The sequence below is a fragment of the Lissotriton helveticus genome, chromosome 2_1 (assembly GCF_964261635.1).
Source record: "Lissotriton helveticus chromosome 2_1, aLisHel1.1, whole genome shotgun sequence".
Classification (NCBI taxonomy): Eukaryota; Metazoa; Chordata; class Amphibia; order Caudata; family Salamandridae; genus Lissotriton; species Lissotriton helveticus.
Genome location: NC_136059.1, coordinates 717146116 through 717163079, shown reverse-complemented (window position 1 = coordinate 717163079; position 16964 = coordinate 717146116). Strand labels below are relative to the sequence as shown.

Below are 16964 nucleotides of genomic sequence, written 5' to 3'. Positions count from 1 at the left end.
ATGCTGAAACATGCAGTAGTCAGTTAAAAAATAAAGGACATCATGGGGACAAATCTTCTAACTCAGACTCAACTTTAAAAGGGGATTGAAATCAGTAGAAAGTTAAAGGATTGAAGGAGCGAGTCCTTTTGGCTCCTTAAAAAAAGCCCTGCCCAGCCAGTCCATGCAAAACATGCCCTTGATGTCCAGAGGAAGAAGCATCTACTTGAGGCTAAAGTGGCAGATTTTACTAAAGAAGAGCTTTGAGGAATTCCTCACAGGATTTTCAATTCCAATTAATCGTACTGACATAGCTGAATCAGAACTTGAGCCCCCACTAATGCCAGAACCACAGTAAGACTTTTATCAGAAACATGAGCAGTATGAGCGAATAATTTCTGAGTTAGATGATAACCAGGACACACGGCAGGAACTAGACACTGATTCACCAGAGGAAGTGTTTTCTCAAAGCCTTCAACACCATACAATTTTTCACTATAACACAATAATCAAAAGAGCAGCTGACATGTATGGGGTTCAGCTTGAAGACCGACAGACAGAAGCATGCTTCCTAGTGGAGACTTTACTCCACTGACAGAAAGAGACAATTCCTGCCACTGTTTCCCATCATTATAGTTTTGGAAATGAGGCCTTTAAAGAAGTGCATCCTCTAAAGCGATCACATCCAGGTTAGAGAAGAAATATAAACCCCCCCCTATTAAGATTAATTTTATTTAATAAACAATGTGCCAATCTACTTCATCATTGTATCAACTGGTAGAACAAAATCTAATGCTCTCTTTCCTCCTCCGGACCACCACCATCATACAAGTAATGGAAAAGTATACTAATTTCTGATGGATACATCTGCCAGTGGATTCCTCACCTTATGAATATCCCCTGCGCCAGCATTCTGCAGAAATTTTTCCTAGCTCTCCACGCCGACGAGGTCGTCACAATGCCATGGCTACGCACGTGGCTCCACATGATGTTCCTGGAGCCATAAGAGGACCACGTCGGCGTGATGACGTCAGTTCCCTTTTTTCAACGTTGTCCACGCTAACAGTTTTTTTCTGGGACTCTCCATACTTTTGACTGGATACTTTTTTATTTCAAGTTAGTATCTTTCTCTCTTTTGGCATGTCTGCCCCGAGGAAGTCTGGCTTTAAGCCCTGTAAAGAATGAGGGGTTTATATGTTGATCACTTATCTGCACGAAGACTGTCTTTGGTGTTTGTCGTCTGACCACGATGTTGAGGGCTGTTCTTCCTGCGGAAAGATGAAACCGAAGGCTGTGAAGGAGCGGGAGGCCAAGCTGTATATGGCCAAGGCAAGAGAAGAAAAAAAGGGGTTGAAAAAGGTTGGAGTCCAGGTCATCGACTTTGCACGACTCCAAGAGAAAACATAAGAAGAATAGGCATGCTTCTCGACGCCGTTCTTTGTAGGTTGTAGTGTTGAGGTCGCCTTCTCCAGCTCCTTGACATCTAGAAAAGGACGTTGTCTCTCCTTCTCCCTCAGTGTCTCCTCAAGTGACTCCGGTTCATTCTCCATCTTACAAGGGACTCCGGAGCAGTCATCAACGCCGAGATTTTCTCTGACTCCAGAGTGTGTATCGAATCCGACTGAAGCTGAGGTTCCTTCGGCTCCTGTGGCTCCGCCCTTGTGGCTCCAGCGGCTCTGACTCCAGAGGTGCCTTGTTTGGATCACGAACCAGCTCAATGCCCTCAGTTTCCGACGCTGGATTCGGATCCATCGCATTTTCTGAACGCGATGTATGGCGTGTTAGCCAGGGCCTCATACCCCTCTGGTGCACCTTTGGGTCCCGTGGGTCCGTTGGCATTTAATTTGGGCATTCCTCACCAGTATCCACAGGCCCCCTTTGTGCCTTTCATGCCAGCGACGCCGTCCTGGCATTTTCCGGCTTCGAGGATGTTGTCGCTGTATGGGTAGTCCCTGGCACCATCCCGTGAAGCGTTTCGGATTCGATTGGCGCCGGCTAATACAGTGGATACTCCTTAGGCGTCGCTCCCGGAGAAGTCGGCGCCGCGTGTGGCGTCGCCGACGCCGCAACCGAAGATGCGCTCATGGAGAGAGGCGCAGAGGTTGTTGGAGGAGGAGCAGTACCAGGTTGTAGAGAGGGGGGAAGGTAAGTGTATGACATAGAAGATGTGTTTGAGGGCTTGTGTGAGGCAAGTGGACATGACACTACTCCAGAGTGGAACTTTGCTTCTCAGAAAGCTTCCGTCTCGAAGGAGGTTGTTCCTTACCATTCTGTGATTAGGAAGGCTGCAGAACTTTTGGATTTGCAGCTCCCTATGGCTAAGTATAAGCCTAATCTGCTCACAGAGGTGCTTCATTCTCCGTCCTCGGTGGTTGAACCACTTTTACCATTTAATGATGCACAGACTGAGCCAATCCTCGATGTGTGGCGCAACCCTTTATCTGCTTCTGCGGTTTCAAGATCAGTCTCCAGAAGATATAGACCTGCTCATGGGGATCCAGTGTTCCTTTCATCTCACCCCTCTCCTGAGAGCTTGGTGGTGCTTCTTGTTCAAAGCAGTCTACAGGGGCTTTTCCGCAGGCTCCAGCTGACCGGGATTTCAAGCAGCTTGAACAGTCTGCGAAGAAGGTCTTTTCTTCAGCTAGCATGGCACTGAAATCTACCAACGCCACTTGTCTCTTTGGTAGATATGTTCATGCCCTAATGGATTCTGCCAAACAGCTTCTTCCTAAGTTGTCTGTGGAAGACAGGGGAAATCGGAGTATGGTGTAGGCGGACTCTCAGGCTGCAGCTTGCCAAGTTATCCAGTCTGGCCTGGATACGGCAGATTCTGTTGCCAGGGTGATGGGTTCATCCATTGTAACAAGAAGACATGCATGGCTGAGGTCTTCTGGTTTCTCTCCCGATGTTCAGGCTGCTCTTCTTGATCTGCCTTTTGATGGGGCTAAACTTTTTGGAGAAAAAGCGGATTCTGCCCTGCAAAGGTTTAAGGACATTAAGGCTACTGCAAAGTCTTTGGGTCTGCAATCTCAGGCGAGAGGTTAGGGTTATAAACGATACCACGGCTTCGGGAAGTCTTCCTTTCGAAGTTTCAAACAACCTCAGCAGCAGAAGCAAAACCCCTTGTATAAATCCTGTAGGGGTAAAGGCAGAGGTCGTCTTTGTGGAACCGGACGTCAACCTTCTTCCTCCTCCTCCTCTTCCTCCCCAACCCCTCCTGGTAATGCAGGAAAGCAGCCCTAGATCGGCCATCCTGAATCATGCAGGTCCTGTAGGAGATCGACTTACCCATTTTCTACAGGATTGGAAATTGATCACTTCGGACCTTTGGGTTTTAGATCTGGTAGAAAATGGGTACGCCCTTACCTTCAGGGAATTTCCCCCTCCTTATCCTCCTTGCCAAGGGTTCTGCACAGAGGATCCTTTACTTCTCCTTCAGATGGAGGTTCTTGCTCTGTTACAAAAGGGTGCGATAGAGGTGGTTCCGGAGAAGGAAAGGGGTCAGGGATGCTACTCCCGGTATGCCCTGATTCCCAAGAAGGATGGCAGGTTACGTCCTATCCTGGAGCTCAGAATTTTAAATCTGTTTCTCAAGCAGGAGAGATTCAAGATGCTCACCCTAGCGCAGGTTCTTTAGGACCTGGAGCCAGAGGACTTGATGGTGTCTATCGACTTAAAGGATGCGTACTTTTACATCCCAATCCTGAAGTCGCACAGGAAGTATCTCCGATTTACGGTTGGGTCGCAACACTACCCTGGCATAGATCAGTCACCCCTCTAGCTGGGTGCACTATACCAATGGTGAGAGAAGAGGTGCATGAGCCCTGTACCCCTACAGTGTCTAAGTCAATTCTTAGACATTGTAAGTGCAGTGCTGCCATTAAGAGTATATTGTGCTGGGTGTTTGTCATTATGAACTCCAGAGCACCATAATGGCTACACTGTAAAGTGAGAAGTTTGGTAGCAAACTTCTCAGCACATTGAACCCACACTGATGCCAGTATGGGATTTAATGAAACATGCACACAGAGGGCATCTTAGAGATGTCCCCTGAAAGCTAACCTACCACTAGTGACCAGGCTGAGTGGTTGCCTTCAGCTGTTTCCGGACCCCTGGGTCGAGAGACTGCTGCTCTCTGGGGCCTTAACAAATGCACATCCTGGGATGAGGTGCCAAGCCTCCTCCCACAGGATGGGCAGGGTTCACAAACTGGAAGCTTCAAAGGCTTACCACCTTGGTGAGCTTCCTCAGGCCACTTGCTGCCCTCAGCAAATGCTCCCCACTGGTTCTGACCCCCCACTTTGGGTGGGAGAACCGGCTGGAATAACAAGTGAAGAGAGGTGTGGCCACCTCTGCCAACGCCACCCCTCAGATGGGGGAGGTGAAGTGAAGTACAACTCTCAATCCACGCCATCTTGAAGATGGTGGGGGACTCGGCCAACCAGGGGCACGCTCATGCCCCCCGCCTTGGAGGGTATCATAATAGGGGGGTGTACCCACCCCAGGGAAGGGACCCATTGGTCCCTGCCTTTTACCTACCTGTAACACCCCTAAATGTAGTAGTATGGGGCACAGCTGAACCTTGCTTCCTAAGACAGGAAGAAACTACAAGAAGAATAAGAACGAACGAACAGCCGTGCAGCAGCTAACAAGAGGAAGACGCCCACTGACTTGGCCCCAGCCCTACCGGCCGGTCTCCCCTTCGAACCTGCTCCTGCGAAATCCCGGTGTGTCCTGCAGCCAGCAGCCTTGAAAACCCTGAATGACCTGCCTGCCTTCAACTACAAAGACGTCTCCCGTGAACACAGGATTTGTTCTTCTTCAACCTCTGGCTTTGGCCGTACACAGGATCCGCCCTACTCTACACCCGCCGTACACCGCCCGAGCTTGAGTGGGCAAACATCACGAGGAGGTCACCCCGGTGATCCTGATCCGAGATCTGCCGACCCCCAACCTGCCTCAAGCCTCCAGCCAACACTGTAGGAAGGTGGATACCTGACTATGGTTACCCCAGATTTTTTGCCTTGTGTTTAGCTGGTTTTCGACTAAGTTGGCCTGGGATCCTGCTTTACAGGGCCCCAGGCTATCTGCTCTCACTGTAAAATGGACTCCATGTACTCTAGGTACATCTCCAATTGGATATTGGGTCACCTTATGAGCCCCTGTATAGTGTACTATAGGTACCCAGGGCATAGGTGCATCCAAGGCCTACCAGGGGCTGCAGCATATATTATGCCACCCCTGGCTGGCCACCTAAATTGACACAACTGGCTGATCACTCAGCTGGGGCAAGGTCGTGTAATCACCCCTTGCTTAGGTATAGTATCCCTATACCTACTTTAAATATAGACACACAGTAACCTATAAGTCACTCCTATGGCAGGCCTTAACAATCCTGGAGGCAGAGTGCTTGGTTATGTGTGAGATGGTGCTCTAGCATGAGCTGAGCCTGTCTGCAGCTTTCGGAACCATGTCCTTATAGCTGTTCTATGATATTGCCATACCATATACTCTTAAGTGCATTATAATCCTTGCGGTTGTTTGCTAACTTTGGTTTGGCTTTATCTAAACATGTCATGTAAGGTGTCATACGCTTTGGAATACTACCCCCTCGCCAATTCTGGTGACGGGGGTAGCATGCCACCCTTCTAGAGGGAGAAGACATGTTAGTTCTGACTATCCCGGCTAAAGTTAACCAGAGCCCCAGCGTCACAAAATGGAGGCTGCTGCCACAGACACAAGTCTGACCTCCTGCTGCTGGGAGTCCTTCCAGCGAGGGAGGCCTGGACAATAGGTTTCCTGTCTGGAGAGGTGTGCGAGAACCACCCCAGACAGGATTTTGTGTATTGGGACAGGGAGGGCTGAAAAGAAACACACTGCCTGGGGCACACTAGGTGCTCCATGCATAGTCCAGTTCAAACCTGTGCTGGGGCACTTCAGCCCCAGCTCTGGCGCTAAACTGGACAAAGGAAAGGGGGTGTAACCACCCCCCTTCCTGGTCCCACCCATAGGAGGGACCTAGTGAGTTAACCAGTCCCATTTAGTTGTACAAAGGTAGGAGCTGACCCAGGAGACTTTAGATTAATCCTGATGAAACTTTGATACGAAACTCTGGACCCTTCGACATTCAAACCGACTTGAAGAATGAAGAATCTCCCTTGTGGCCAAGGAGTGACCACCCTGGGCAACCAGGCACCATCCAGCAACTCGACGGCTTGCTTTGTCCCCGTTCCCGCCGGAACTCGAGCGCAGAGCCTGACAAGACCTCGACTCCAGTACTCCTCTGACCCCACTGCACGACTCCAGCACAGCTGAGCTCTGTGGAAGGCGTCGGAACCCGTGGAACCAGGCAACTTGGAAAGTCTTCAACTTGCTAACAGGGCAGCTCCTGAGGCATCCTCGAAGCTGTGCTTTGGGGACTGAAACACCCCGACACTGAGCCCCACTTACACCGAAGATCAGCCCTCCAAATTCCACGAGATCTGTGTGGGGCCCTTTTGCTTGTGTTCTGCTCGACGCGTTGTCCGGTTGCTGGCCCGTTGGCTAGTAGCCCTCTGACGACGATCCTTCTGAAAATCCATCGCTGGTCTGGTTGCTCCAGACTGGCCCTCGCTTCCCTGAAAAGGTGAAGTACCTCAGACCCCCCTGGTGGTTGCCTTTGCTTAGGCTTGTTGGCTCCAATCTTGAAGTCGACCCCTCCATCTGCGAGAACCTTTGTGGGACAGCTCCTCTCCAGCACCTGGTCGTCCTCGATGCCTCCTGGTCCGCGTGGCTGCAACGACAAGCTTCACATCCGCACCTGATTGCTCCTCGAGGACGTCTGGTTCCTCCCTGGCTCCACCCGGTCACTGGCTAGTGACCTAGACTCTGTCCCCTCTGCTTTCAGGTCCTCTTCATCCTAGATCCACCCTTGGATCCACCCGGACATCTTCCTCCTGGTCGCCTGCAGCATCGCCTGCAGCATCTTTCTTCAAGGCTCCATTGAGAACAACGACGAAACCCGACACACTTTGACACCTATGCACCCGCAGCCTGTGGGTGAAGTAACGTGAGTACTTCGGTGCTCCAGTAGGAATTGACTATCCTCGTGTCCAGATTTACTAGTTGTTTCCTCCTAGCTAGACCGGAAGTGTCCTAAATCTTCATTTACTTACCTTCTAAGTTCCCATTGACTTAACATTGACTCCTGCGTGAGTGTAAAGACACTGCATGCGCCGCCTGTGGGACTCCTACTCCTAACCTAAGGGTCAGATAGTGTAGCCCCAGCGATTCCCAAGGCCTTCTCCTTTCCCAAGTCGTGGTTCTTATACCACTTACTTAGTATATGGTTTTACGCGCCCCTAGGGCCTAACTGTAAATTGTGCTATTTAAAGTAACTTGTTATGTGCTTTTGCCTCTGATCTCATAAAGAGTCAGAGGAGTGTGTTAGTGAATAAATACTTATATATTTTATATATATATTGTGTGATGTCCTTTCATTTGATATTCAAAGGGGTTACATATGGTAAAACAGCTGTCTTTACACGCCCTCAAGAGTCTTTTAGCCTAAGACTGTTCTGTCGACGCTACCACTAGGATAGCTGGTCTATAAGGTTGACTTACAACCATCACCATAAGGGTTGTTTGGACTGGTGCAAGGTGCTCACTAGAATAGTGAACATCATATACCAGGCTAACTTCTCACAAACACCTGCAGCCTAATTCCAGAAGATCCTTCGCCCCCCCCCCCAACCGCACCTGTAGCTGGTAAGAAGATCCGCCCCAAAAGGCACCCCTGCACCCAACGCCCCACGGCCTTGTGTGCCCAAACTGACAGTGCCTAACCAACCCCAAACTTCCCAACTTACCTATCGAAGTGGTGGTCACGCCCAGAAGACCTTCATCCCCGAGCCTGCAGTACCTTTGCAAACTGGAGGTTCCTCATTGAAACCAACTGGGCGCCCGACGTCGAAACAGCACCCTGCACCCGGCCGCCCTAGTGCCGCTGAGGGTGCACCTTTTATGCTACTTTGTTTCTCCATTTTCCCTGAGCTAAAGTCTCGGAGCTTTGCTCCCACAACCAAGTGGCCTGCTTGCCAGCAGCCACCAACCGGAGACCCCCTATCCCCCATTGGATAACATTGGGCCGCAGCACTCTGCACCCGGCCACCCTAGTGCCGCTGAGGGTGTAACGAGAGTGCATCCTTGACCCGGGGGGGAACCCTTGTTCTAACACCAGAAGCTCAACTCCAAAGACTGATTACTTACCTGGTAACCGTTAACTTAATTTCACTCCATAGGAATCTATTGACTCTTTTTCTCTGAAAATGTTCTAAGTGTGGAGTTGAATTGTATAAAAACCTGAAAAATAACAATTCTGCAAAACTGACTTTACTCACATTTTCTCTAGGACATGTCCTAGTATGATATCTAGACATATCACACTGAGTAGAAAAAGTAATCTCAAAAGTAACTTGAAAGTAACTCACCAGTAATTTTTATTGCAAAATCGATACAAAGTATATGTACAGCATTCCACAGTATTGCATTACCAGTAATTCAAACTGTAACCATTTCAAAGTACATTTACAACTGCATTCCAAACTGTTTATTTACTGCAAATTATTCATCAACTTACCTGTGCCAAGCTTGCTTGGTTCTAGGAAATAAAATAACTAAAATAATATTTTTATACAAAAACAATTGGTCTGAAGTTCAGTCTTTGAGTGTGTGAATTTATTTTCTGACTGAGTGTGTACAACAAATGCTTAACACTGACCTCTGACACTGCCTTACTGCTCAACCACACTAGCACAAATAGAGAGTGAGGTGCTATCTAACTTTACCTCTGCTTACCTTTGGGGATCCACTGGACTCTGTGCGCACTATACCTCACTTTGATATAGTATATAGATAAGTTAAAGCGTTTGGTTATTATGTTAAAGTTTTAGAAACTTTTTTTAGATTTCCCAACTCCATACTTAGGAAACTTTTCACAGAAAAACAGTCAATGTTATCATGTAGAGAAAAATAGGGTTATCGGTTCAAAGGTAGGTATTCGGTTGTGGGAATTGGTATACAGGGGGTAGACCCAGGGGTCTCCCAGGTTCAAGGATGCACTCTTGTTACACCCTCAGCGGCACTAGGGCACAGAGTGCTGAGGCCCAATGTTATCCAATGGGGTATAGGGGGAGTCAGGTTGGTGGCTGCTTACGAGCAGGACACAAGGGTGTGGGAGTGAAGCTCCATGGACTTAAGCTCAGGGTAAATGGGGGTGTAAACCAGCACAAAAGGTGCACCCTCAGCGGCACTGGGGTGGCCGGGTGCATAGTGCTGGTTTGGCGTTGTGCGCCCTCTAAGTTTCAGTCAGGAGTCTCTGGTTTGCGAACACACTGCAGGCTCGTGGATGAAGGTCTTTTGGGTGCCACCATCACTTGGAGAGGTAAGTTGGGATTTTTGGGGTTGGTTAGGCCCCATCGGTTGGGCCACCCAGGCCGTGGGTCGTCGGGTGCAGGGGTGCCTTTTAGGGTCGGATCTTCTTACCAGCTCCTGGTCGCGGTTGGGGTACCTTTCGGTTTGAGGCTGCAGGCGTCGGCTGGAGGCTAGAGGCAGGTCAGGGATCACTGGATCTTTGGTCAGGATCGCTGGCGAGACCTTCTCGCGGTGTTAGGCCACTCAGGTTGTGAGAGTCGGGTGCAGAGTGGTGCAGACACACAGATCTTGCCAGAGCTGGAGTCTGTTGTCGAAGAAATCCGGTGTTCACGGGAGACAGAGTCTTTTGTTTTAAAGGCAGGGCAGGTCCTCTGGGTTCTTGAGGCTGCTGGCTGCAGGACACACCGTAGTTTTGCTTCTGGAGGTTCGAGGTGGGGACAGGCCGGTAGGTCTGGAGCCAAGACAGTGGGTGTCCTCGTCTTCTTAGCTTCGGTACTACTGTTCGGGGGTCCTTCTTTTCTTCCTCTAGTTTCTTGTCTGAGGAAGCAAGGTGCAGGAGTGCCCCTAAATACTAGATTTTGGGATGTTATACGTAGGTAAAAGGTTAGGACCAAATGGGTCCCTTTCCCGGAGTGGGTTCACCCCTTTTATGCCACCCTCCAGTGGGAGGGAGACAGATGCCTCACTCTGGTTAGCTGGGTCCCCCCATCTGCAAGATGGCAGGACTGAGAGTTGTGCTTTACCTCCCCTCCACCTCCTGAGGGATGGGGTTGGCAAAAGTGGGCACACCTCCCTTCCTCATTTGGTTTTCCTGCCGGTTCTCCGCCCCAAAGTGGGGGTCAGTACCGGTGGGGACCAGTTGCTGAAAGCAGCAAATGGTCTGGGGACGCTCACAAAGGCGACATTCCTTTGAAGCTTTGCCTTTGTGAACCCTGCCCATCCTGGGGGAGGGGGGGAGTCTTGGCACCTCGTCCCAGGATGTGCATCATTTCAGGCCCCCGAGAGCAGCAGGCTCTCGGCCCAGGAGTCCAGAAAGATGTCTGTCGGTGGCAGCCTAAGCAGCCACTCAGTCAGGTCACTAGAAGTTGTTCGAGTTCCAGGGAGAATCTCTAAGATGCCCTCTGTTGTGCATTTTACATTAAATCCCACACTGGCATCAGTGTGAGTTTAATGTGCTGAGAAGTTTGATACCAAACTTTCCAGTCTTCAGTGTAGCCATTACTGTGTTGTGGAGTTCGTAATGACAAAGTCCCAGCACTTATACACTTAAAGGCAGCACTGCACTTACAATTCCCAGGAATGCACTTGGGCACTATAGGGTTACAGGGCTCATTCACCTGTACCCTCACCACTGGCGTAGGACACCCAGCTAGAGGGGTGACTGATGTATGCCAGGGCAGTGGTTTGTGGGCATGGCACACAGGGATGTGTCCCATGTTGACTCTTAACTTTGCTCTGCACCAAGACACGCAGCCTGCAAAGGCAGTGTATGAGTGTCGGGGTACAGGACCTCTAAGGGTGGCACAATATGTGCTGCAGCCCTTAGAGGCCTTCTCTGGTCACAGTGCCCTGGGTACCATTTACCAGGGACTGACGTGTGTGCCAGAGAAGCCAATTGGGGTTTATGCTTCAATGCAGTTTTAGGGAAGGAACATAGGCCCTGGGTACCTGATTAGCAGGAGCCCAGGGCGCACACAGTCAAAGAACATCAGCAATTCAGCAAAAAGTGGGGGCATACCATGCAAGAAAGAGGGCACTTTATCACACAAGGCTTGTTTGCGGTTCAGTGAAATTTCATTGATATTGCTTGTATAATCTTTATCTCCAGAACCCTGCAGTCGATCTACTTCATTCTAGTGTCAAAATCTTTTTTTAAATACTGACAAATTTTATATATTGGTGTTGGATTTCTTTAGTGTTGTCGATTTCTTCAATTGTTTTGGTGCTGATTATATGCTCAATTCTTGTTCCTTTGTGTAAGCCTTGCTGCTCAGAGCCACAGCTACCTTAGATTGAGCTGAGGGTCTGGCAGATGAAACTCTAAAGGGTTTTTGGTAAGTGTTTTAAACAGTGATGATGAACAAGCACACTATATAATACACCCCATTTCCTCACATTGCGGCATACACCATGCAGCTGCTTTTATTGTCTGAAGTGCTAAATTTCACTTTGAGCCTTTGCAAGGAAGTTTTCCAACTATTTGTTTGTTAAAACTTTGGATCATTTTGAAGAAGCATACTCCTCTTTCTTGGTATGATACCCACATGGATTTTTTATTATCAAAGGGATGGGTGAAAAGGGATTCCTCTGTAGGTTCTAGCCGTACTCATTGGCACCTCAACCAGGTGTTGGCTCAGTTAATGTCTCTAACGTTTGAACTTAATCGTCAATTCAGTTGTCCCACTGGTGAAAGTTTTTTTACATTATCTTAAGCCAGAATAGTGGTCAGTTTTCAGGCCTATTCGGCTGATTTAAAAATTCAGTATCTTCCTAAGTAACTTTGAGAGTGAATCCCTTCGTTCTTCCTCTGGTGGTCAGACAGTTATTTGTACCAATCTTTTCAGTTACTAGCCTTCATTTCTAGGTATCTATCGGAGACACGGAAGATGCTGACTGGACCGGAAAAGGGTTGTCATTCAGTAGGTTTCTAATTTTGCAACATAAGCCTGTTTTTGCAGGGTTTGCAAGTAGGGACAGTTATATATTCATCATACACTGAAGGTAGGGGCGTTATCCCTTATTGGAATTCTGCTGATTTTAGAGGAAGGTTCAAGTGATTAAGATGGTAAGCTAGATATCTTTTTGGAAGCATATGGTTATAGGTGAGAGTAAAGAATGGAATTTGCCTTACGTTAAGACGCTACCCTTTGTAAAGAAGTACAGAATGTATTGTCGGCTCCATTACATTTGCTGTATAACTAATTTGTTTTATGTGATCGGTTTGTTTTTTCAGGATGTAAAACAGGCTGACAAAATACAGGCAGGCGAAAAAGGGGAAGGTGAAACCGAGCCGGAATCCAATATTAAGGATGAACCTGAAGAAAAAGAAATTATTGAATGTGAAAATAAGAATGAATTAAAAAAAGAGAAAAAAGAAAAGGAAGATAAAAAAGAAGTGAGGGAAAAGGAGACAAAAGAAAAAATAAAGGACCCATCTTTAAAAGACAAAGAGAACAAAGAAGAGAAGGTGAAATTACAAAATAAATTGGCACTATTGGCTTTAAGGTTATAAGCTTGATTGTGGTTTATAGTGCATTACTTTCAAAACTAGTTTGTAACTTTTCACTTTGTGACTTTAACTTTGTGCCTTTAACAAAAGGAAAAACAACTCAGTGAATATTCTAGTTGTGACAGACTCTGTTAGTGTCCGTTGGTTGTTAACTTATAATCTACATCAAGATTTGTTGCCTTTAAAATCAGTTTCTCCAGTGCAAGGCAACTTTATTTTACACAGCACTGGTGGTATACTTGGAACTTAGGAGCTAGGATGGATGTGGCATGCTGGCCAACACTTGCTAGCATGCCATGCCATATGACACCAGCAACTAAGTCCATGTGCATTTCTGGAACTCCTCTGAGGGGTAGACATTGCTCTTGCTTGATGGATTTGCGTTTACATTGTTTTTTCTTTAGCTCAGCCTGTAGTCTTATGATTGAGAGCATCGGATATTCTAGGAAACTTATGAATTTCCTTCCAGTATCTCATTCTTCTAATTGGCTCTTAAATTGGCAAACAAGTTATGTTTTTGGGTGGTATTAAATATCCCGCTCCCCTTTTTAAAAAAAAAAAAACTCTTTAGCATATACATGTATTATTATTTCACAATGCCAGTCACCACTGTATAGGCATGGACCTGCGCACTTTGTATAGGTGTTTTTGGATATGTCGATAACTTTTGACCCAGTGTACGAATCTTCACTAAAATTAGCAATTATCTGGTGTAGTTAGGTAATGTCTGGCATGCCCGATCTGTGCAGGTTGAAAATGGTAAGGGGCCATGAAAAGAATAGCAATTTTTCCATTTTAGTTCACTTAGGAGATTTTCATCTCACCTACACTGAACGCATTTAACTAAACTTTACTGAGACTGCGTGCTTTCTTTGGTTTGTTGTAAATCCATTCAGTAGCTTTTGCGGTACTACCATTTCAAAAAGGTGGTGGGTGGGCTTAAAAAGGGGGTCAACATAAAAAGGGTTAACACTACTGCATATCTTACTGTTTGCATCTCGATTTCTTTTAATCGTACTTGATTTTTGTGGCAAATGTGATTTTTTTTTTCACCATTTTGAAAATCAAATAAAATTGCAATTTCATGCTATTGGAAAAATGTTTCTGCAGCAAAGGAGGGTACTGAACATTGCCTAACTTTAGGGGAGTGGTGGGGGAGGACAGTCTTAGGCATGGAAAATGGTGAAAAATAAGGTTTATACATTTAAATCATGATTTTCATGTAAATTGTGATCACGCGGCTGCCGATTTGTGTCTGTTAAAAATGCAACATTTACGGTCCTCGTAAACATGAGAAAGCTTGGATGAAATGGTGATCGTAAAACGGACTGGACGGTTAACACAAGTGTGATAAACCGATTGCCTCGATAACTGTGGAGGTGCTGGGGTTTGGGGGAAGTGAGTGGGTCTTGTGCACTTACATTTGTAGGCTGTGTGTTTGACTAATTGACTGGTTGTATTGGTAGTTATGAAAATGGAAATAAAATGTTTCCATTAAAAAGGCAACGTTTTGTCAACCATTGCAATTTTCATAAAACTCGTGTTTTTTTGCACAACAAAAACGTTATGGTTAAGAAAAGACCCTGGTAGGATGCACACACTGGTACTGCAGGTCTGGCCGAGGACCAGGCTTTGCGGCCAGTCAGTTATGTGCATAGTCGAATGGGTGCATGGCAGGTGAATTAAGTGCATCGGAAAAAAACGGAAATGCACTGGAAAAACACTATAAGTTCGAGAAAAAAACTAAATTCTACTACGGACACATTTTACTTATATTAGTCAGAGCTTCTTTTCCTGTTCCATTTACAGAGTTTGCACGTTTTTATAGGTCGACTGTGATTATGGCCCAACAGACTTTGATTAGCTCCTAGGCAAGCAAAAGTTGGGATTAATTTAGCATCTTGAACAGGAAACACAGAGAAGCTATAACAAGTCCCACAACTCCCATGGAGATAAAGCATGCAGAATAAATGTTAATCCTGCCAAGGTCTACCAGAAATACTTATGTTCGAGGCATATGAGCTGCAGGTTGTACATTTAGCAATAGATCGCCACCTGGTGTTGGGCTCGGATGATTGCAGGTTGTTGTCTTCTTGGAAGAAGTCTTTGTAGTCACGAGATAGGTGACTCCTCCCTTGGACATTACTGCGCATGGTCATCGACTCCATCCTCAGATGGTTTTTTTCTGCCACTGGGTTCGGATGAAAGTTTTCCGCTCCGGCTAGAAAATACTTTTTCGGCATTTTCGAAGCGTAAAACTTTAGACAAACAACTTTCGACCTCGAAGACACTGTTCGACATCACGAGCTACATCCCGGTGTATCGACGCGGGCCGTTGGGCCCATCGGCGCCGTACGGCCTACGCCTCATGGAAAGAACTCCATTCAAGAGATGCCCGGTATGTCGAGTAAAATTCCCTCATAGCGACCATCACGAGGTTTGCAACCTCTGTCTCTCGCCAGAACACGACGAGTCTACCTGCACAGCCTGTGCCTCCTTCCGATCAAAAAAGACCATTCGGGATCGGAGGGCCCGTCGACATGAGATGAGGAGATCAGCACCAGCACCGGAGGCCATCTTTGAGAAGGAGATCGTCGAACAGGACGTCTCCGAGGACGAGAACCCACTCGAAGATATCTCTGAGGACGAGGCTCCACTCGTCGCCGAGGAAGACTCGCCTGATCTCCAGATCATATCGGGAGCAGAGGACTCGGACGATTCGATTCCATCTCGACAACACGCGAGTACCTCTGCCCCTGCACCACAGACACTGCCCAAACCAAAGGCAACGGTCAGCACTCCGTCCATGGGGCCCAGTCGAGACCGAAATCTACCCTCTAACGCCCCGCCTTCGGGCTCGGCTCCGAGGAAAAAGACTACGCCTTCCGGTGCCTCGGCACCGAAAAAACAACATATGCCAATTCCACCTCCTCCATTGGCACCGAAAAACCCTTCGACACCGAAGGACCCTTCGGCACCGAAGCTAACACACCCTTCGGCGCCCAAAGACTCTTCGGCACACAAACCTAAACAGGCATCGGTGCCGAAACCAAAAACAATAACGGAACCGAGAGCTTCGACTCCGAAACTATCCGGTTCCAAAAACAAAGACGGGAAGATAGACTCCGGCGCAACAGGACCAACAAAACCTGTCTCCACGCCAAAATCTTCGATAACTGTACCGAAGACCACAAGGCCTGATACACACAAGCCTAAAGAACATTCGGCACCGAAGAAATTGCCACAGGACTCAATAACCCCTCCTAAGGCAAAAAACGCTAAAGAACCACTATCGACACAGAAAAAATGGGCGCCGAAGAGGACTAAACTGGACATGTGGAAGCAATTCCACACAAAAAAAGGCCAGCAGACACACCACTTCCAACTGTGGTTCCTGCCAAAAAGGATTGTGCAACATCTGCAATGCACCCTTCCTCTCCTTCACCTTCTTCCTCTCCTATCACTCCATATAATGAGCCTATAACTTCTCCTGCTCAATCTCCTACATCATCACACCACACTGACGAGGAGTATGATTTAGGTAGGGGGGATGATGTACCAGATACACATACATATCCCTTACATGAGGATGAAGATGTCAACCCAGATTATACCAAGGAGGATGATGCATATAATTTCCAACCAAATAATGCACCAGACATACCTGATCCTCAGTATTACCCAACTAAACATTCCCCTCCAGAGGATATTATTGGGTTTAATCATCTACTAAACAGAGCTGCACTTTACCCCGGAGTCCCAATGCACTTTGATGCCATTGAGGAAGATTTCCTATTAGACACTTTTGAGCAATCACAGAGATCTACTCAAATACTACCTATGATCAAAGGGGTCATTAAACATGCCCCAGATATTTTTAAAGACCCAGTAAGGTGTAGGGTACTAAACCCAAGAATAGAGAAAAAGTATAGGCCAGCACCATCAGATCCTATCTACATTAAGGGACACCTACCATTGGACTCTTTAGTTGTGTCAAATGCACGTAAAAGAGCCAATTCCCAGACTTCTGGGGACACGCCCCCCCCCCCCCCCCCCCCCTGACAAAGAATCAAAAATCATTGATGCGTGAGGGAAACGGATTGCTGCACAAGCAACAAACATTTGGCGCATAGCATACACACAAGCCTTACTCTCACGTTCGATAGGGCTCACTACGACCAACTAGAAAAGTTAATGGAACATCTGCCAGATCAATACAAGGATCATGCAGCGGAGCAGTTACAGGAAGGCAAACTAATATCAAATGCCTCCATTAAATGCGCACTAGACGTAGCTGACACAGCATCTAGGGCAGTTAACACCAGTGTTATCCTCAGGCGTCATG

General features: G+C 47.3%; 1 protein-coding gene across 1 annotated transcript in view; it reads left to right on the top strand.

Moving 5' to 3' along the window:
• The window catches only part of CHD1 (chromodomain helicase DNA binding protein 1), a 1592763-nt gene that overhangs the window by 1181662 nt on the left and 394137 nt on the right, over positions 1-16964 (top strand). Inside the window, exon 31 of the mRNA XM_078675438.1 lies at positions 12344-12577. Within this exon, the coding sequence (XP_078531564.1) occupies positions 12344-12577 (234 nt within the window). The remainder of the gene's footprint in view (positions 1-12343; positions 12578-16964) is intronic.